Genomic DNA, 21,217 nt, shown 5'->3' with positions numbered 1-21,217 from the left:
AAACTGTGTGAAGAGCCATAAAAGCAGCACAATCAAGTCATATTTTCATCTGTTTCAAGCTACGAATATTTGGAGTACAAATCAACAGAACAAAACACGGATATGATGACAAACTGAGCACTGGCGATCAATATACTTCACCCGTAGCTCCTTCACCCGCATCCTCATGTCCACGACAGAGCTACAATTTACTGATGTTTTCGTCGATCTTTTAGAGATTTACTCATTGGTGACAGCGTTATACCGGGTTAGTGTCTGCTTTTATATTTGGTGTCGAATTAATATTTGCTGGTAAGGAAAATCTATTTGTTAACTTCTGCTATTTATACTTTGATTTGCATTTCAATTAATTTATTTTAACCACTTAACTGCAAATTAGAACAGAAACAGTATAAAAAGCACACAAACATACTGACCGTTATAGGTGGTGTACATTGTTATGGGTCAATGATGCTAATATTCAACACAAATCCATTAATTTTCCCTTTCTGGCTGCTCTTTCTATGAATGAATGAATGATGTAGAAGCACTGTCCATGCGTGTTTCCTCGTCGGTTAGTAACGCCATATTTCATTGTACAACAATAGTCTATCAGGCTTTTTGGCTAAAAAAAGAGAAATCACAGTTTAATTTGTTGTTATTAGAGAATTTGTTTTAATTTCACCTCTCCTGCTGTGCATAAACAAAGCTGTTGAATGTATGAGGTGGCTATGCTTTAGCTTCAGTTTTGATTAAATAATTCTCTAATCTCTTGCCTATTATGTTGTGAATATACACCTGTAATGCATACTGCAGTCCTTTTTTTGTCTGGCTTTCTCAGCTATCTCACCTGTTTGCCAAAAATGACTAATTATATCCCTGGGAACGTCTGACACAGACGCATACATATTGTAATAGACATGCCAGGCACGAAAGCTTGACAGGCATAACGACAGTAACTAAGGAGGGCGGGGCTTAGCGACGGGTCAATTGTACTCTTCTTCGAACAGCATACTTTGATACTGTTTTTAGCTTAGTTTTTCTGCATTTAAACTACTGTTCAAAAGCTTGGGGTCAGGGTTCGTTTAATTTATGCTGCTCTTTTGAGCTTTCTATGCATTAAAGTATCCTGAAAGAAGTACTGTGGCTTTTACAAAAAAATATTGTATGGTACAACTGTTTAATAACCAGTGATAATAGTAAGAAATGTAGCACTGTCAAGCATAAGCAACATTAAAAAATAATCGGTCACACTTTACATTAAGGTTTCATTAGTTAATGTATTTACTAACGTGAACTAATTATGAAAAATACTTGTACAGCATTTATAAGTCTTAGTTCAACATTTACTAATACATAATAAAAATCCAAATTCATATTTATATATTTAATAAACTATGAGTTAACATGAACTAACAATAAACAAGTTTTTTTTCCATCACCCGATGTCAGTAAATGCATTAACATTAACTAATACAACCTTACTGTAAAATGTTACCAAAAAATCCTACCAACCCCAAACTTTTTAAAGGTAGTCTATATTGAGTTGAGTATGCTAATGTTCCACAATGCAGTGTGTTTAACTTGACTTTTCTTTTTTTCAGATTAATAATATAAACTAATAGCATATTTTAGAAAAGGAAATGATAAACATATTCCCATTATAAATCCTGGTTACACAACCCATGATCCAAAAATAGTGTGCTCAATTTGACCCATTTTCCCACTGTGATAAATAACATGTATAATATTGTATTCTAAACCTAAATGTAATGGCATTACATAAACTCTTCTGGGATTAAAATCTGTGTTTTATGGAATGGGTCAGTTGTTCTTCTTTTTATTTAAATACTATTCACACACTCTCGGTTATCTCTTGTTTTTAGGGTATAGAGCAGTTGAAAAAGGAAGAGAGAAGATGGGCTAAAAAAACAAAATGGATGAACATGAAGGCGGTATTCGGACACCCCTTCTCGATAGCATGGTTTAGCCCATTTTCTACACCCGACCACGGAAAAGCCGACCCCTACCAGTATGTGGTCTGAGCTCAGGAAGCTTTTAAGCTAGAGACTCGAGTGCACTTGGACTGCGCTTATAAACAGCGTCTTTCTTTATCCTGATTTGACCAGAGCCTTTGCCAGTGAGACTAAACCACCTTTATCATCTTGTTTTTTTTTTTTTCTTCAGCGAACTACTCATTTATATCCAAACGTTTTTATGCCTATATTTATTTTAAGTACAGCCATAAAGTGGAAGCTTCATCATGTCCTAATCTCTGCTGAGCTACACAGAAATAAAGACGGATGAGGGACAGATAATACACATGCATTTATGCTAATATAATCACTGCTGTAATCTCAGAATGTCGCCCAATATAAGAAATTGCTTTCTTCAAGTACTTTTAAAGGGGTCTTATTATGCCATTTACATTTCCAAACCCACTTTAGCTTTAAATAAAGATCCACAAAGTTACGAAGTAAAAGTCCACACTCTAAAAAGAGCCATTATATTAATGAGCAGTGTTTCTGAACTCTCTCTAATGCCTCCATTGTTATCCTGTTTTTTTTTTTTTTTACGCATAAACATTATAATATTTAAAATTAAAGTATGTCTGAGAGACACTGTTGTTTCACCAAGCGATTATACTGATACATAAACCGCATCCATGCGTAACTAATATTATGTCAGCTTGTGTGATTGTGAGTGCTCTTGGCATAAGCTTGTATTTAGAGACATTAGAGGCATTTCAAAATGATCAATACCATACTTCATGAATACAGTTTCTGAAATTAAGTACTGTTTCTAATGTGTGACCGTGTGTAGTATATAGGAAATTTAAAGAAACTACACCTGCCACGCGTTCACTGTCATGTGACTTTAAGCTGTTATTTGATTTGCTTTACTTCCATTTACAAATCCTGGCCTGTAGCATAAAAGTAAGCATATCACTAGTTTAAACTAACAAGGCTTTAAAACATAAGCAGCTGTTTTGGTTATTTTTGCCATCATTGATATGTAAAAGCTCCGCCCTCTTCTGGAAATGTGGCATGAAGCAGCTGCTAATTTGCAAATCAAAATTTGCAACGTTTATTTTGCTAGCGCACATTGTTATTCTTAAGATAAACAATGAGTCTGTGCAAGTTAATCCACTGGAATAAAAATGCTTGTTTTGGTAATTTTCCCTTCACTTTTGGAGCGACGGTCATACTTTGTTGACGTCAGTTTGACAGCTTCTGCCACGATATTTTAACCATGTCCTTGTTACCATTAGTTTGCCACAAAGGAATGATGCACAAAAATAAAGCCCTGCCTCCTACTCAATATTCTGCTTTATTTCAGTATGTTGGTGGACTTCCGACTAAAGTCTCAGCTACTTCCGGTTCACATAGTCTTAAAAAATCTAGACATAAACCAGTATTTTTACTTCCAACTAAATAACCATTTATTGTTTATTATAGCAGCATTTTAATCTTTTAAGGTGAAATTAAAGTCACATTTTTGTAAGTCAGACATTAAATCTTGTAAAAAGGGCATAAAAGGACCCCTTTTTGTTTAGATATATTTACAGATTCTCCTGTCCTTTCCTGGTTAATACTTTAAGAGCACTGACAACCATTCAATAAAATGGTTTATTACTGTTACAGATACATATTTTTTAAATACATTATACCAAGAATGATAACTATAATGATATCTAAAAAGCTAAAGTTTTTTTAATCCTGCAAATTATATTGAAAAAGGAAAGTCCACACCACAGCTGTATAACAATATTTTAAAGTTGAATGATTAACCCATCAGCCAACCAGAATTTATCCTTCATTAAATCTCACAATCAATGCAGAATTCATTTCTAGTGGCCCGTTTCCACTGAGTGGTACGGTACGGTACAGGTCACGTTTATCAGGCTTGCGTTTCCACTGCCAAAAGGGTACCAAAGTAATTCCATCATTCCGAGTTCATAATAGTTCAAAACGATAATCGATAAACATGGCAGTTTGTTCATGTTTTAGGTTGCTGAAACAATCATTTGCTCCTTTGTTTTTTTTTTCCGCTTCACTCTCGCGTTTGTCCGTTTCCGAGAGGATCGGATGTCAGAAGCACTTCAATAATCACAAGCATGTTATTATCATCAGCCCAAGAAGTTTGTCATTTCAAATATAGACGTGTGGTGAGTGCACGCGAACTCTCTGGAGAAAGTGAAACTGCTCGCATTTTAGACGGCCTCATAAAACAAAAACAGAACACAGCAGATTTTGTTCTTCTTGGCTTTGTGGCTGTTCATCAAGACGGCGACAAGGTTTGTTTAAGCTCGGGTCGGCCATGGCTTGTTACTATATGTATATAGTATTACAGTGTAATGTCTCGGCTGTGTATTTAAAACATGGCGGTTCCTTTGTTTTCATTCTCCTGCTTGTGTGCGCTAGTGACGTATCTCTGTAAATCAATAGCGTTCAGTTACGCGTCTAGCTCCACCTTTTGGTACCCATTTGTTGTGCTAAAAGTACAGAAAAAGTGGTACGGTTCGCTTTTTGGGACCTTTTGACAGTGGAAACGACCATAAAAGCATACCGTACCGTACCACTCAGAGGAAACGGGCCATAAAATGATTTTTTGGCACAGCTCCAAACTTTAGAGCGCAAACAAAAACTTTACGCAAACTTTAGAGAAACAAAACCATAAAGGACACCAATAAATTTATTGTTTTAGTTATCATTCTTGTGAACAGGCCTTAACATGGGTTATTGACTTTGGCAGAATAAAAAAATTATATTAAACGATTTAGTATGTTTAATAGGGGTATAAATATTTATTTTGTTTGCTTACAATGGAATGGAACGTACAGATTGGATATTAAATTCCATAGCTGGTGCATTGTCAGATCATTTTATACCCCTAAAAAATTAGAAATGTAAAGAATGTGCTTTGAGATACAGTGGGTATATTTGCTGTTATACATAACATACAGTAGACTGACAGCAGCACTTGTACTGAAAAGGCTGAATGATAATCAGTCTTTCCTTGATTTAGAGCTTATTTACTTGGTATGTTTTCATAAACCTGGTTTGCAGGAATGTAGAAATGAAACCGGTATAAGAAATTGTGGGAATTTGTGTTTTCGAAAACGTCATTTTTACACGTCGTTGCCATTGTTTCGGTTTTATTGCATTTATTTGACATTTTATTGATATACATTTTTTTGTGTTATGATGAACGGATGATATGTGCTTGTGTATGAAAAAGACAATCATTCTGTTCTTCTTTGTCAAATGTTGAATTAAAAACCTAAAACACCCGGTCATTAGTGTTTTTATATAACAACACATCACGTCTAATGTGTCTGACAGTGGGTTTCCTGAATGCATAACCACATTACAAAACCATCTCTGCCTCTGAAAAGTCTAAAATAGTATCAGCAGCTGAAACGCCATCCGCATTGCAAAATCACTGTGTTGCATTTTCTCAAGAGATCCAAATGTTTTCAAATTTGCTTGGTCTGTATTTCCCCCATCAACTTCCTCTCTTTTTTTTTTTACACTAACCTAGTTTCCCTAATCATTTTGTGGTTTCTTACGAATGGTTCCCTTCCTCAAAAAAGAAAATTCTATTTTCATGTTTTTGGTATTTACAATTAATTAAAAAGCTTCTAATTATATTTAGTATGAAATTAGGCCGATGTCCCTGTTTGACTGGTGTGAAATGGAGGTAAGCTTTGAATTGCTGCTGATTTACAAAGCATTTAAACACATTTAATGTGCTGTTTGTCTGAACGCATGCTATTTGAAATGGTCTGTTTTTCTTTTCTCGTGGATTCATTTCAATGTGAAGGCATGCTGCACGATCCATGTGTTTTTTTTTTTTTTGTTTTTTTTTTAATATGTTCCTTTAAGTGGCAGTCATTTGGCTTATCTCTCATTAAAGGGATAGTTGCCCCCAAAAAATTATCATTTACGAATTAATTACTCATCCAAGATATAGGTGAATTTCCTTTGAAGTAGACTTTTTATGGGTTGTTTACACCTGGTCACTTGTATTACTATCCAAATCTGAGTTCTTGACCCACTTCAGGTTGTGGTCTGGAATGCATTCTAGAAGAGGGGTGTCCGAACACGGTCCTGAAGGGCCAGTGTCCTGCATAGTTTAGCTCCAACTTCCTTTAACACACCTGCCTGGAAGTTTCCTAAGTATACCTAGAATGAGTTTGATTAGCTGGTTCAGGTGTGTCTAATTGGGGTTTGAATAAAATATGCAGGACACCGGCCCTCCAGAACCAAGTTTGGACACCCCAATTCTAAGGGTATAAATGCATTTGGTTGTTGAAAATACATGTGCAAATTTTACTCCTGCCAAAATGTAAAAAAATAAAATAATAATAAATGTAAAAGCGTGTTATAGGCTATATGACACTCTTTAATTTTATTTTTCGTTTCATTCAATATTTGACCAGCTATTAGCCATTATATGATAAAATTAGAATCGTAAATGAATATCAAATGGCTTTTTTAACAACAGACATGCATCAGGCACCAGTATTAGCTAATCTCTGTGAATGAAAAGGAAAATAATGGGAAAAAAATTATATATAGCGTTCTTTTATGAAGTTGAAGCCAACCAATAAATACACTGTAAAATCCAATAAGTTAAGGTAACTCAAACTATTTAAGTTCAAAAACTAATCCTAATGAGTACTGTGAACCTAAACCAGGGGTGTCCAATCTCGGTCCTGGAGGGCCGGTGTCCTGCATATTTTAGTTCCAACAACAGTTAAACACACCTGAAGCAGCTAATCAAGCTCTTTCTATGTATACTAGAAACTTTCAGGGAGGTGTGTTGAAGGAAGTTAGAACTAAACTTTGCAGGACACCAGTCCTCCAGTATCGAGTTTGGACATCCCTGACCTAAACCATTTGAGTAAACAAACAATTTGAGCACAGTAAAACCCATTAATGAAGAGAACTCAAACCAACTGAGTACTGTAAAACCCAATAAGTTAAGGTAACTTAAACCGATTGCAACAAACCATTTAAAAATTAATCCATATGAGAACTGTGAACTTACTCCATTTAAGTTGAAGTAATGAGGTATTTAAATAACTCCTTACCTTCAACACTGAGTTAAATTTTGAGTTAACTACACTTTGATAAAGTTGACTGTTGGGTTTAAAGTGTATAGACAAAAAATCAGTCAAATCAAATAGTTCGGGCTGTAATTATAAAGTGGCCAAATGTAAATGCAACCCTTTTCTCAAGTAAGATAGCTCTCCGATCAGAGAAAACACATACAGTGACCAGGTGCAAACAGGCCATTAAAGAAGACTTTTTAGCTAAGCTGTGGTTTGTTGGTCATTGCTAAAATGCAAGTCAATGGCTAAAAAATGCAGGGTTCCACACAAGTCCCTCATGCTGTCTCAACTCAAATCGATTAAGTTTTTTATTTGTTTTTGCAAACTTAAGTGGATGAAACATAAAACAATAAAGTTATCCTCCTTTCAGAATTGTGTTGGTTCAACTATTAAATAAGTACTTTGACCAAGCAGCAAAAGTATTTTTGAGTGTGGTGCTTTGAGTCAATAATAACCTTTAGAGGCCATAAAATGAATATCCGTGAACATGATTTACAACATTATTACCTTTAATCCCAACACATTAGCCAATAAACTGACAATGTAAAATTGTTACGTTTCCTCATCAGATCAGACTATTTAATCCACAGGCTTGGCAAACATTGCTGAGCACATTTATGACAACATAAATCAGCACCATCTATAGGATCAAACTTTCAGCTAGAAATCTTCTTTGATGTTCTACTAAAATCTAAAAATCACCCTCATTTTGGATGAACTGAGTAAATTATCGGCAATCATTTAATTTTTTTGATGAACCATCCCTTTAAACATTATACACAAGCAGCACGCAGGTGCATGAGTAAAATGAATCACTTCCCATTGTTTAATTTGTTTATTTAAACACCATAACCATTCGCTTTCCTTTTCAGTTCATGGACTTTCATTTGGTTATTTGCTGATATGGGCGTTGTTTCCATCATTTGTAGCTTTCTAAATGTCTTTTTCAAGTCCCACAATGGTGTGGTTTGTGTTTTTGCAGGGCATCGAAAAGCTGAAGCGTGAAGACCCGACATGGGAGAAGACTCAGTGCTGGGAAGGAATGAAGTCTGCATTCGGAGGTCCTCTTTCTGTGGCCTGGTTCAGTCCTTTCACGGATCTGTCATGCAAGAAAGACGATTCATCTCCAGTGCCCATGTTCCCACAAGGAGAGATCATTGAGGAGGATGTGATCGAGATTCCTTTGGAGCCTCATTAGATCAAAATGTGACCATGAGAATTTACATTTGCACGTTTTTACCATTGAACTCGAACCACTGTGAACAATTTGAATTTGAACCATGGAAATAACATTTATGTACTGTACCAAAGTGCCTTAAAGCAGTATTTACAACCAAAAATACATTACGATTTATTAAGATAAACTTATGCTGGAGACTGAGCTCATGTACTGTGACATGTTTGATTATATGCACTGTTCCTGGAGCAGTGATGTCTTTAGTTGGGTTACTCTGATCAGTTGGATCAGATCTAGAATATTAAAGATGTTGTTTTATGTAACTGTAAGTTAATCCTTTTATATCGGACATCACCCAGCAAGCAGTTTTTGTTTTTAAAAGATGTCTAATAGATGTCTGATAGAGATCTAAACATGGTCATCTTGGCTTAAACAAGGCCAAATTTGGGCTATCAGTGAAAATCCAATAGACGTCCAAGAATAGGCCAAAACTAGACCAGTCATCAAATAAACATAAATGAATGACCACACATATAAAGTCTGTCTATTTGATGACTGGTCTAGTTTTGGGCTATTCTTAGATGTCTATTAGATTTTCACTCACAGCCCAAGTTTAGCCTCGTTTTAGCCAATCTGTCTACATTTAGATGTCTATTAGATGTCTATTAAACACAGAAGTGTTTGCTGGGTATAGTTAATCTCTGTTAAATATGCAGCTGTAGAGAAAGAGAAGACATTCAGAGCTTTTCTGGATGTACTGGATTTTCTTGTTATGTGTTTGAGTAAACTGTTTAGATTTGTTTAATTCCATAAAGGGCTGATAATATGTCTTCCAAATTTCAAATAAACCATTTTGTCTTTTTTGCAGGCTGGTTAAAATATCAAAGGCTCTATTAGCCTTGAAGTGTTTAATTTTACAAGTCATCTAGAGTTAAACTGTTGAGTTTTTACCATTTATCACAGGAGCACTTTTAGCATAAATTAGCACAGTGTTTCCCAACCCTGTTCCTGGAGGCACACCAACAGTACATATTTTGGATGTCTCCCTTTTCTGACCCATTAACTTCAGGTGTTGGAGTCTCTTCTGATGTTATGATAAGTTGATTCAGGTGTGTTTGATTAGGGAGAGGTTGAAAATATGTACTGTTGGTGTGCCTTCAGGAACAGGGTTGGGAAACACTGAATTAGCATATCAGATTAGAATATTAGCATCTCCATGAAAAAAGAGAGTTTTGATAATATTCATTTTTAAAGGGCGCCTATTTTACCCCATTTACAAGATGTAAGATAAGCCTTTGGTGTCTCCAGAATGTGTCTGTAAAATTTCAGCTCAAAATAGCCATCAGATTATTCATTATAGCGTCCAGCTATACTGTAGCTGTTTTTGTAGCCTGTGGCTTTAAATCCGAATGAGCTACTTCTCCCCGCCCACTGCTCCCATGTGTGTGTTAGCTTCTTATCATGTTTTACGTCAGATAAACAGCAGTCAGTGACAGAGACAGACTGGGATGAAGCTGAAATACAGCTCATTAGTCAAAAATACCAAGTTTTTTTAATGTATTTGTGGTGGAGTTTATTCAAGCCTTTCTGAAATGATGAATCACATACAAACACATGCGCGTTTGCTGACACCATGCAGCCGTGGTGATCATAGTGGTTAAGAATTACATAGCAATTTAACTGACTTTTTTTTTTTTAACAAACATGCAGTTTTAAAAACAATTTAAACTTATAAAAATCACAGAGAGTTGGAACATTAGCAAAAAGCAGTGATGTCTAAAGTTGGGTTAATTCGATCACTTGGAGAATCTTAAAGATGTTGTTTTAGGTAACTGTAAGTGAGTCCTTTCCTATCAGTCACTACCCAGCAAGCATTTTATGTTTTTAAAAGATGTCTAATAGATGTCTAATAGACGTCTAAACATAGTCATCTTGGCTAAAACAAGGCTAGGTTTGGGCTGTAAGTGAGTTGGAACATTTGTTTTGATCCCAGTTTATTAGCAAAAAAAAAGTTCTGTGGACATGTGTATATAATGTTATGGCGGCTGTCAATCAATTCACTGGGCAAGGAAAGCCGCACTCTTCACGTTCCATTGGACCTCAATATCACTGGGATTTGGGGCCTATTTTAACGTCAGGAAATTTAAAAAAAGACTTATTGGGTTTATATCACACCGATTTGACTGTGGACACACTAAACATTCGCACAGTTCTGTCCAAACAGCTTACAAAAGTTGATTTACATCAAAACTGATAGACACACAAATTACTTAAATAATAGTTCTATTGCTTTAGATCCATTGCAGTTTGACTTCAGAGCAAACTACTCAAGTGAGATGGCAAATTGCTACTTTACTGAAAAAGTCAAGTCTTTATTAGATACTGGGGAGGTCGTTGGGGTGGTGTTTCTTGATTTCAGGAAGGCCTTTGATACTGTAAATCATAGAATTCTCACGTCCAAATTAGGAGATTTTAACTTCTCCCCTCAAACTACTAGAGGTGGTGAAAGCGGGGATTGTATTATTCCTTTCAAAAAAAGGAAATTCAGTCAGTCTGTATTTTCAGAGAAAGCTGCTAGGGAATGGAACTCAATCTCACCAACAATTAGAAGATCATGCACTTTTCATTATTTTCAGTTTCATGTTAAAAATTGGTTATTAACAAATCAGCATTGTCAGCATTAGTATTGGTTGTCTTTGGCTTTATTGTCCTCTTCTGCTGCCATCAGTCTGTTTTTGTTTTTTTCTTTTTTAAATGTATTTTATATATGATAGTGTTATTATTCTGTGCTTTTATTTTAGGTGGGACTTTTTAACATTCTGTAAGGGGTCTACAGACGAAAAATTCTTGCCATTCTTGGTTAATTCTGGAACATTTTACAGTAATTTTTATTAATGTGCATTGACCCTGTAAACAAATAAACTAAACCAAAATAGGTGCCCTTTAAAGCTTGACTTTTTTTGTAGTTATATAGTGTACTAAGACTATTACTATTTTCTAAGTGGTAATAATCTTAGAACTTTTTAGCCGTACCATGGTAGCAGCAAGGGCAATGATATTACACTGCAGCTGAAAATAGGAGAGGGGTCTGGATACAGACAGGTGTAGTTGAAAGGTAAGTTGCATACAATGCTTTTTAATGTGCACACTTAACCCTACCCCTCACAGTGATGTCACTAGCTCCATTGAGTGCATTGTATCTGGGATTGCAAGTCTAAGATATTCAGTTTTGCAAATCCAAATCTACATCCAGATACTATTGGAAAATAGTCCCCAATAACAGTAAGTGACATTGCTGCATAATCATAATCATTGTGCCTGCTGCAGCTATAGTACGGATTGATATTTATGCAATGATAGTATGCTTCAAAGTAAGATATTTTGACCTTGAAAATTGTCTAGACTTTTCTTTTTCATTTTCAGTCTAAGTACACAATGTAAACACAGAAGGGTCAAGCTTTAAATAGGAAAATTATAGAAACTTTTTTTCAAAGAATTTGTGCAAGATGCTAATGGTCTAATCCAATTCTATTATTTATGCTAAGCTAAGCTAAAAGTGCTCCCGCCAAACCCAGATTTAAAAATGCTAAAGCTCGTCTGTTTAACACTTGGGGAGTTGTAAAATGAGAATAAAAAAAAGTGTAGTTCCTTTAGATTCTGAGAAATTCTGACTTTTTAAGTGGTCTCTTATCAGTCCGAAAATCGGTCACTGTTTGCTAATGCAGGTTTTTTTTTTGTCTTTTTTTTCCTGGATCAACAATGGAAACATTTGCATATCGGTAGTAATTAGCACCCAGCATTAAGCATCTTTAAAAAGATGCAAAAGTATTGAAAATTGGTCCTGTGAAATACAAGAGCCTCAGATGAAAACACAAACCACAGTTAAATATATTATATAATGACAATTCTGACTTTGACCATTTGTCTTTGTGCATGATTACACATTCATTCAACTGTTAGTGCTGGAATTTACAGCAACTCACCCAGAAAATGAATCAAGATAAATAGAAATGACAAAAAAAGAAACAATGCTGGTCATTATTTTTTGTTAAATAATACATGTTAATGAAACATTTTACTTTTATCAGTTTGTTATATGATAAAAAAGTGAACGGCTTTAGAACTATATGAAGGGGTTTACATGTTGGCTCATTTTTGGCTGAACTATACCTTAATTAACTAAAGGCTTCTTAAATGGCCTAAAACGCTACAAAACAAGGACAAACTCATTTCTATGCAAATCCAAGAGAAGAATTGATTATAATGTGCTGCTCATTTGTAAACCTATTGAGCCTTTTCCATATTTATCAAAAATGCATCTTGGATCTGAAGATTTGACTGAATATTTGTGTTTTTACACATTTTCTAACAGCGTATCTTTCCGTTACAGTTTTCATCATTGTTCTTTGTCGTATTTTAGATTTTTTCCAATACCTGATGTTTCTCTGCACAACTTCCATTAAATTTTCTTGAAATAAGTATGTTGTTTTTCCACAAAGTCCATGGTTTGAATAAACCATTGAAGTGGCAGGTGCACTATTATATACACACATAGTATCAGGTCAGTTTTTTTGATGTGATTTCAGAGCAGGATACTTTTTAATGTCATGCTGTGCTCAACAGATGCTGCTTTTGTGGTGGCGTTCCCCCTCTGAAATAGATTTCAGGTGAGTGGTTCACTGAAAATGACACGCAACTGAACTAAGAATAACCAAAACAAAAAAAAAACTGATGACCTCGTCAGAAATCATATGATGTAAAAGAGTTTATTCCAAAAAACAAACAAACATATAATGTGCTATTTGATTGGATATTGGTCATTTGTACTGGTAGTGTACTGTAAGACATTTTAATGAAAATTAAATGCATTTTTTTCTTTATGTATGATTGAATATAGCAGCACAGTGGTTAGCACTGTCACCTCACAGCAAGGTTGCTGGTTCAAGCCCCGGCTGGGCCAGTTAGAATTTCTGTGTGGAGTTTGCATGTTCTCCCTGTGTTTGCTTGGGTTTCCTCCCGGTGCTCCTGTTTCCCTCACAGTCCAAGTACATGCGCTATAGGCGAATCGGTGAACTAACTTGGCCGTAGTGCATGAGTGTGTGTGTGTGTGTGTGTGTGTGTGTGTGTGTGTGTGTGTGTGTGTGTTGCGGCTGGAAGGGCATCCGCTCTGTAAAACATATGCTGGAATAGTTGGTGGTTCATTCCACAGTGGTGACCCCTGATAAATAAGGGATTGAACTGAAGGAAAATGAATTATTAAATGTTAGTTCAACTAGATTTGCTTCGAAAGACTCAAGTTTGTAGGTAAAATCGACTGTAGGTCAAATCGACTGTGATTCACAGCTAGTTTATGGAAGCCTGTTTTTGCCACAGGATTATAAAAAGGTATTGAAACTTTATTTCACAATGTTTGTTTTTGTTTCTCTTTTCACAGAAAATGATGAGAATTGCAATATATAAACAATCTTGAGAAAAATGAATCACAAGGAAAAAAAGCCGACTTCTGCATTTATATCTCACAGTTTTTGTTGACCCATACTTTTCTTTCTTTCAATTGTGAGTTCAGGTTTTTCTCACAGTAACTCAAAATTCTGATATGTCTTAAATATTAACTTGCACATTGTTAACTTTGCGATCTTAAAATTACAAAATGAAATTTCAACTTTAGAACGGAAATCCAAATTATGAGATAAAAAGTCGCAATCATCTTTTTTTAAATTGTTTTAATTCCAAGGCTTAAACAAGGTTTCATAGTATTTGGTCAATTAACCATCAACAATCAACAAAAACTGATGACAATAAAATAGAAACATCTCATGTCACAGTTTGAAGTAACCTACTGACTACAGGCACAAAGTGAGACACATTTCAAAGCTTTGCATCGTGTCAACATTCACATGACTATAACGCACATTAATAAATGAACTGCAATGCTTTTATAACAGACACTTGTATCACAGTCTTGCATAAATAATCCTTATTAGCTTTAAGTGCTTATCTTTCATGCTGTCTGACTTGATTGATTGACTTCAAGCATGTGATAAGGCATTGTTGCTCCCTGTGTTATCTACTCATGTTTCTTATCCACGTTTTCCTGTGGAGCCTGAGGAGTTGATCCATGCAAGACAAAAAGCCCTGTCAGGGTCAAAATGATACCAACCCACCACAGTGTGGCATGAGTTTCACCGAAGATCACATGTCCAAGGAAAGCCTGAAAAATAAAAACCCATCAAGAATTATTCGTATTTATAGATAAATAATCATTTAGTCATCAATTGCATTGCCTCATGTATTATCATATCCTTATGGAAATCTTTGGAACATTAAAGGAATGCTAAACATACACACATATACATATACACACGCATTATATATATGCCCCTGAATGCATTGTAAAAATAAATAAATAAATAAATATATAAATATACATACATACATATGTAATTTAAAAATTATTGTAAATAAATTTAAAGGTTAGAGAAAAATAAGCTTAACTCACAGAGGATATAAAATTTGAGGCAGTGGTGGTCACAGTGGCCCGGGCAGAGGAAGACGAGTGACGGAGGGCTTTGGAGAAGAAGGTCCACATCACAGCATTGCAGGTAAACAGAAGACCTCCACACAGCAGCCGCAGAGGTATATGCAACTGTGATCAATCACAACATTACAGTCACATGTTCATTTAAACCTGTATGCAGTGGAGGACAGCATTAAAGCACAACCAGCAATGTCCTATATTTTGAGGTCATTGCATTTTATGATTTCCATATTTTGTGAAGCCCAGTTTTCAGATTCCACCCAGTAATTGGTGTTAATTCATTGTTAATCAGTTACACCCTATTTAAAGGGACAGCTCACCTAAAAATCTTTATGAGTTTCTTTCTTATGATAAACACTAATGAAGATAATTTGAAGAAAGCTGCTACCATACTAGGTAGAAAACAAATACTATGGGTGTCGATGGTTACAGATTTTCCAACATTTTTCAAAATACTTTCTTTTGTCTTCAGCATAATAAAGAAACTCATAAAGGTTTGAGACAAGCAAATGGAGAGTAAATGATGACAGAATTTTCATTTTTGGGTGAATTATTGCTTTAACTGGCAGTCAGTATTTTAAGATACTAAGCCGTTGAAACTGACTGAATAAATACATTTTTATAATTTTTTTAAGCGAAAATGTACGTTGTTGGTACAATGTCCTCTTTAGATATATATATATATATATATATATATATATATATATATATATATATATATATATATATACATACATACATACATACATACATACATACATACATACATACATGCATGCATACATACATACATACATACGTACATATATATATATATATATATATATATATATATATATATATATATATATATATATATATATATGTATATGCAATGACAGTGTTTGTTTACAACATATGTAATATAAAAATGTGTGTGTACCTGTATATATACACACACACATACATATATATATATATATATATATATATATATATATATATATATATATATATATATATATATATATATATATATATATATATATATAAATAATATATCTAAAGAGGACATTCTACCAACAACGTACATTTTCGCTTATAAAAATTGCAACAGGGCCTGACTTAAGCTTGTCGTCCTCAAAAAATCAAACAAAAACAAGCATAAAATCATACAATTTAATGATGGAACGCATCCTTGATCACTGTCAGCTTCTTCTCCGTCAAATGATGTCACTTCAGAGTTATAACCTTAATGCAAATGTGACAAAACTTACAAAAACATGGGGACAATTGTAAATGTATTTGTATTATATATTTGTGATATTTATTTGTTTCATGTTTCATTCATTTATTTCATGTTTTAATCAATTGGTGTTAATAATAACAATTTAAACTTGCTATTTCTGAAGTATTTTTTTTTCTAAATAACAGTTTTTAGCATCACAAAACTATTAAAGCTGTAGGTTCAATTGGGCTGAGGACAAGGACAATGACAGGGTTTGTACATTTGTAAAGTGTTTTTAATAAAGAAAAACAATCTGAGAACCAAATGAATGGCATATTCCTTTACAGAACAACTCACAGAAATCAACCATTCGTCCATTTTAGACACTTTTGGGATGAAATACTTTTATTCACTGTACTTATGTTTTTATTCCAGGGACAGATAATGTAAGTTTCTGGTAGAATGTCTCAAAGATAACGTCTTACCCAATCACAAGCTGTAGCGTCGTCAGAGTTTCCCTGTCGGTCTGTCCAGATCTTCAGTCCTGTTTCACACACATCTTTCAGATAATCAGCACCCAATGACAACTTAGCAGAAGATGAAGCTAAAGCTGCCAGGAACCCCGCCATTAGCGCATAAAACACCCCAGGCAACATCATTCCAGCTCGGACCTACAGACTCACTCGGAGCTGGCTACGTTAGCAGCATTATTTGACCACCATCTTTTACATTTTAAGACATATAAATTAATAATGAAACTTCCTACTGCGAATCACAGAAATGGAACAAACAGGAGTGGCAATCGACACGAAACACGGTTTCAAGAAATAGGCGGGACTTAAAGGTCGCTATATATTTTTTTTTACTTTTTGAAGTACAAATGTATTGTTTAACTGCTTTTTAAAATGTTCAACTTGTATCGTTTAAAAATTTTATCAAAACCACTACTCAGTATATTGACAAATGTGGTACCTGTTACGTTTCTCAGCGCTGTTTACAACGGACCAATCAAAGTCATTTGAGATTACGTTTTATGTTCCACTTACTATACATATAAAAAAAAACGGATTTCTATTTGTATCTCAAATAATAGCTTTCAAATGGATAAGTTTACTTGATGTTCTAGTAGTGTACAAATGACCCCAATATGGCGTGATATGAACATGGCTTTTTATAAAAAATCGTATTTCTGGGCCTCCCAGTGCCCCTTCAGGAAATAAACCAAATAAATGTTGTGGAAAGTGAAATTCTGTAACATTAGCCTCCCAATGTAGAAATAACGAGTGCGATCGCTGATTAGTCAGTGGCGGACGCATATCGATGACGCCAACTTTCCACGCCTGGTCCTTGTGTGTCTACTGTCCAGTGTCTGTGAAACATTTAGCGCATTTATAGTATATCAGGCTGATTTTAACTGGAGCACAATGAGCAAAAAGGGCAACGTATCATGGGTGAAGCCAGCCGAACCATCTTTTCTGAAGAAGTTTAAGAATGATGTTGGTTTCAAAGAAGGGCCGACAGTGGAGACCAAAGTAAGTGATTTATTGTCGCACCTCAGTAGTGCACAGTGGAGTGGACAAAAATAAAACAGGGAAATATGTAAATGTTAAGTAAAAAGATGAGTAAAATGAATGCTTGTCACCGAATTGTCCTCTACGGCAGCTCACTTGTTTTTCAGATAACCTCTATTGCATATATTTGCTTACTATACCCAATGGAATTATGAAGTAGACGTTGAGCTAAAGTTGGTTTTATATTCGCACATTCGTTCAGTGACAACTTGTGACATGCTCACTATATTATATTGAGGTAAAGTTGGTTTTATATTCGCACATTCAGACTTTCTCCTTAATATCATTTCAGAAAAGTATTATTTGCAAACTCCAAATCGTGAGTCATATTATCAGCCAATGAATATCAAAGTACAACACTATTCACAGTCAATTAAATAGTGCTAATGTTGTTTTCAAGTCATATTTACATGTGATTTTAGACCCTATATTCAAATTAGCATAGTAGATAATATAGAGAACGTTAAATGAAGGAATGTGCGAATATAAAACCAACTTTACCTCAATCTATATGATTTACCATGGTACTTTTGAATATTCGGTCAGAAATTGCATGAATGACTTGAAAACAACATTAGCACTATTGATTTGACTGAACAACCTTGTGATTTGATAGTCATTGGCTGCTAATATATAATTTCTCTATTTATTGTTTGCAAAGAATATTTTTGTGAAATTATATTATTGAGGAGAAAGTCTGAATGTGTGAATATAACACCAACCATAATGTTTTATTGCAGAAGCAGCAGATGCCGCAGTGTGATGATGACAGTGGTGACAGTGACCGAGAGGATGAAATGCCGCAGGTCGTGGTCCTCAAAAAGGGGGATCTGAGCGCTGAAGAGGTTATGAATATGAAAAAAGATTCAAAGGATGCAAACACAGGTAATGCAATGGTAGCCTACTTGTGTTGTTTACACAGGTAACCTACTGTAAAATGTACAAAAATGCTTTCATGTCATTGAAAGCACATAAAATGCAAGTTTTACTATTCAAGTTCTATTTTATTTAAGTTCTATCGCAGTTAGTGTAACAGAAAAATGAAACGGGAGTGTTTACGCTACATTTTATTTTATTGTACATTAAGAAATGCAGTTTTTGAACAAATAGATAAATCCTAGTGGTTTGAAGGATTGTGGAAAACTTATTCAGATTTAAAATAAAAATTAATCTGAATTTAGGGACTTTTAACCCTTGTGTTCTGTTTAAAGTGACTAGCCTTTCGTTACGTTGGTGGCTAATTTTGCTCCATTGATTTCTAGTATAACAGCAGATTATAGAGTGTGTGTATAAATACACTTACTGTGTTTACTATGTACTGAGAGTTGAGCTGCTTATTTTGATTTTCTCAAATATATCAATGTAAGTGCACAAAGGTCTCTCTCTCACACACACACATATAATATTCCATATAAATGGTAAAAACAAAGCCTTTTTGTACTGCAGCTGATGAATAATTATGTAAAACTGTACATAAAAAATGGAAATACATTTGCCCTGAGTATATTGTGTTATTTGAGAACTTTCAAAGGGAATTTTTCCCAAATGTGTCAAACTAAGATTTGTCACCAAAAATTTTTGTATTTGCTGAACCACAGAGAAAGTTGTGGGCAAATGAAGACTTAAAATCACCCCAGAGTGGATGGAAACATCCCTATCAGCACACAAGGGTTAATATGTCATGATATTATAGATATTTTACAAATAAACAATATTTTATTTTAATATACAATCCATGACCTATTTGATATTTTCATGGGTGTCTTCTAAACATTGCATGTTACTATTGTAGTATGATATTTATTATTTTGTTGCTCAGAGAGGGGAAAAAAAACAAACACATTATAATGCAGGGGTGTCCAAACTCCTGAAAAGCTTAGTTCCAACCCCAATCAGACACACCTGGGCTAGCTAATCAAGCTCTTACTAGGCTTTCTAGAAACATCCTTGCAGGTATGTTGAGGCAAGTTGGACCTAAAATCTGCAGGACACCGGCCCTCCAGGACCGAGTTTGGACACCCCTGTTCTAATGTATGGAAAAAAATTATTAACCTGATATTTTTATGATTGAAAACTCAACTTCATTAAGCCAGTCTGACTGCTGGCTGGCAGATTTGTTGTCTGTGAGAAAAACAAAAAACCTAATGTAGCAGTCTTCAGTAAGCATGACGTCACTGGTTAAAGTAAATGCTTCCATTTTCTCTAGATGAACAGCCTCCACCTGATGGAAAGATCGTCTTTAAGAAGCCTGTCAAGCGCTCGTCTGATAAATTCGAAGGCATTACTGCCAGCTCTAGCAAGAAGAAGAAAAGCGAGGATGGGGAGAAGAAAGAGCCTAAAGCTGGCGTGAAAGTGAAGAACAGCAGTCTGCTGTCATTTGGAGGTGATGATGATGAGGAAGACTAGTTTGTCTGGGATTGTCCAGTCTGCTTTTTTAAAAAAAAAAAACTATTTTGTGTGTAGACCTTAATACATGTAAATAGATGTTTTGTGGAAGTGAATTCATGCAGCTTATTTGTTAAATCGTTTCATCAGCCTCTTTTACGTAACCGTAATAATCATTAATGATACATTTTGATGGATGTGTGAACCAAAAAAGGAACTAAAACATTGGGTTAATCAGACATGCAAATATGATGGAAAATTAAACATAGACATCATTTCAAAGAGGCTCTTAAATGTTTCATAGAAATGAACTGTCCCGTTGGAAGTGTTCAACAGGATGTACATATATGGCTTCTATAATGGAGCGGCGCAAATTTGTTTTTATTATTATTATTTTTTTTTTTTTTTTTTTTCAAGCAAATGGCACTCAAAATCCCTGATTCTGGGACTTTGGAGTTTTTTATTATTATACATTGTGTTACATTCAGAGAAACGTAAAAAAAAAACATTCATTTGGGAATAAAACGTTTTGCCACCATTTAACTTGTTCTGCTTATCTGAAAAAGCGCTTTCATTATAATTAAGTGTTTAGGTGAGAATCTCATAAAAAAAAAAGAAAAAGTACTTTGTCATCATTTTCAGGCTGAATAAATGTACATTTTATGGATAAAAAAAGATATATTTTTAATATTTTTAACTAAAAGCCCCCTAATTAAAAAAACAAAACAAAAATGTATCTGTCTAGTTCTAATGCACCAAAACGTATTACATATATTCATTTCACTGAGAAATGGATACAAATATTCATTTTCAAAATGGGGTGTACCCGTTTATGCTAAGCACTGTACAATACCAGACAAATATCTTGTCGCCTTTTTAGCAACACCAAGTTTTACAACAAGTTTTAGCAACAACAAATATTAACGTGACTTGTAGTTGATCATTTGTTATCAGAAGTGGCTTTTATGAAAGGCAAAGGCCTCTAGATTACGCCTTTTTTATCAAAATATGATCATGCCTTGATTTTTAATTATTTAATTAGGACAGTAAGATCTGACTTTGCTTAGACAAAAGTCTTGTCACTTAACAGAAATAATGTACAGTATAGAATATAAAGTCATGGTGCTGTGGAGAAAGAATTACCATTGTGTATGACTCCCATGAGCTTGGAGGACTGCATTCATTTATATCTCTGCAATAACTTATTAATAAAGTCATCTGGAATGGCAAAGAAAGCGCT

General features: G+C 34.6%; 3 protein-coding genes across 4 annotated transcripts in view; 2 read left to right on the top strand and 1 right to left on the bottom strand.

Annotated features, from left to right (window-relative positions):
- zdhhc3a (zinc finger DHHC-type palmitoyltransferase 3a) overlaps positions 1–8,729 on the top strand; it is a 29,974-nt gene extending 21,245 nt beyond the window's left edge. The window contains exon 7 of one of the 2 annotated variants that reach the window (XM_056475027.1): positions 8,082–8,729. In XM_056475027.1, coding sequence (XP_056331002.1) covers positions 8,082–8,297 — 216 coding nt within the window. In that variant the 3' untranslated portion in view covers positions 8,298–8,729. Of the gene's footprint in view, positions 1–1,865; positions 5,274–8,081 lie in introns of those variants that run through there. The other variant, XM_056475028.1, reaches the window with a different exon arrangement.
- Positions 8,730–13,127: 4,398 nt separating this feature from the next.
- On the bottom strand, positions 13,128–16,818 carry tmem42a (transmembrane protein 42a). Its single transcript, XM_056475478.1, has 3 exons — positions 16,507–16,818; positions 14,776–14,922; positions 13,128–14,487 (listed from the first exon to the last, which is right to left on the bottom strand). The coding sequence occupies exons 1-3, from the start codon at positions 16,678–16,680 to the stop codon at positions 14,344–14,346; spliced, it is 465 nt and encodes a 154-aa protein (XP_056331453.1). The 5' UTR covers positions 16,681–16,818; the 3' UTR covers positions 13,128–14,343.
- Positions 16,819–17,331: 513 nt separating this feature from the next.
- Positions 17,332–20,515, top strand: kiaa1143 (KIAA1143 ortholog). Its single transcript, XM_056474955.1, has 3 exons — positions 17,332–17,553; positions 18,333–18,477; positions 19,799–20,515. The coding sequence occupies exons 1-3, from the start codon at positions 17,446–17,448 to the stop codon at positions 19,996–19,998; spliced, it is 453 nt and encodes a 150-aa protein (XP_056330930.1). The 5' UTR covers positions 17,332–17,445; the 3' UTR covers positions 19,999–20,515.
- The last annotated feature ends 702 nt before the right edge of the window (positions 20,516–21,217 follow it).

The sequence above is a fragment of the Danio aesculapii genome, chromosome 16 (genome assembly GCF_903798145.1).
Source record: "Danio aesculapii chromosome 16, fDanAes4.1, whole genome shotgun sequence".
Classification (NCBI taxonomy): Eukaryota; Metazoa; Chordata; class Actinopteri; order Cypriniformes; family Danionidae; genus Danio; species Danio aesculapii.
Note: the sequence above shows the minus strand (reverse complement) of the source record. Positions and strands in the feature narration are given on the sequence as shown.

Coding starts and splice junctions, on each gene's coding strand:
- tmem42a (XM_056475478.1), bottom strand. CDS start 16,680: ATGATGTTGCCTGGGGTGTTTTATGCGCTAATGGCGGGGTTCCTGGCA. Junction 14,923..16,506: donor ACGCTACAGCTTGTGATTGG/GTAAGACGTTAT, acceptor GATTGATCACAG/TTGCATATACCTCTGCGGCT. Junction 14,488..14,775: donor CCTCAAATTTTATATCCTCT/GTGAGTTAAGCT, acceptor TTTATTTTTCAG/GCTTTCCTTGGACATGTGAT.
- kiaa1143 (XM_056474955.1), top strand. CDS start 17,446: ATGAGCAAAAAGGGCAACGTATCATGGGTGAAGCCAGCCGAACCATCT. Junction 17,554..18,332: donor GGCCGACAGTGGAGACCAAA/GTAAGTGATTTA, acceptor GTTTTATTGCAG/AAGCAGCAGATGCCGCAGTG. Junction 18,478..19,798: donor TTCAAAGGATGCAAACACAG/GTAATGCAATGG, acceptor CATTTTCTCTAG/ATGAACAGCCTCCACCTGAT.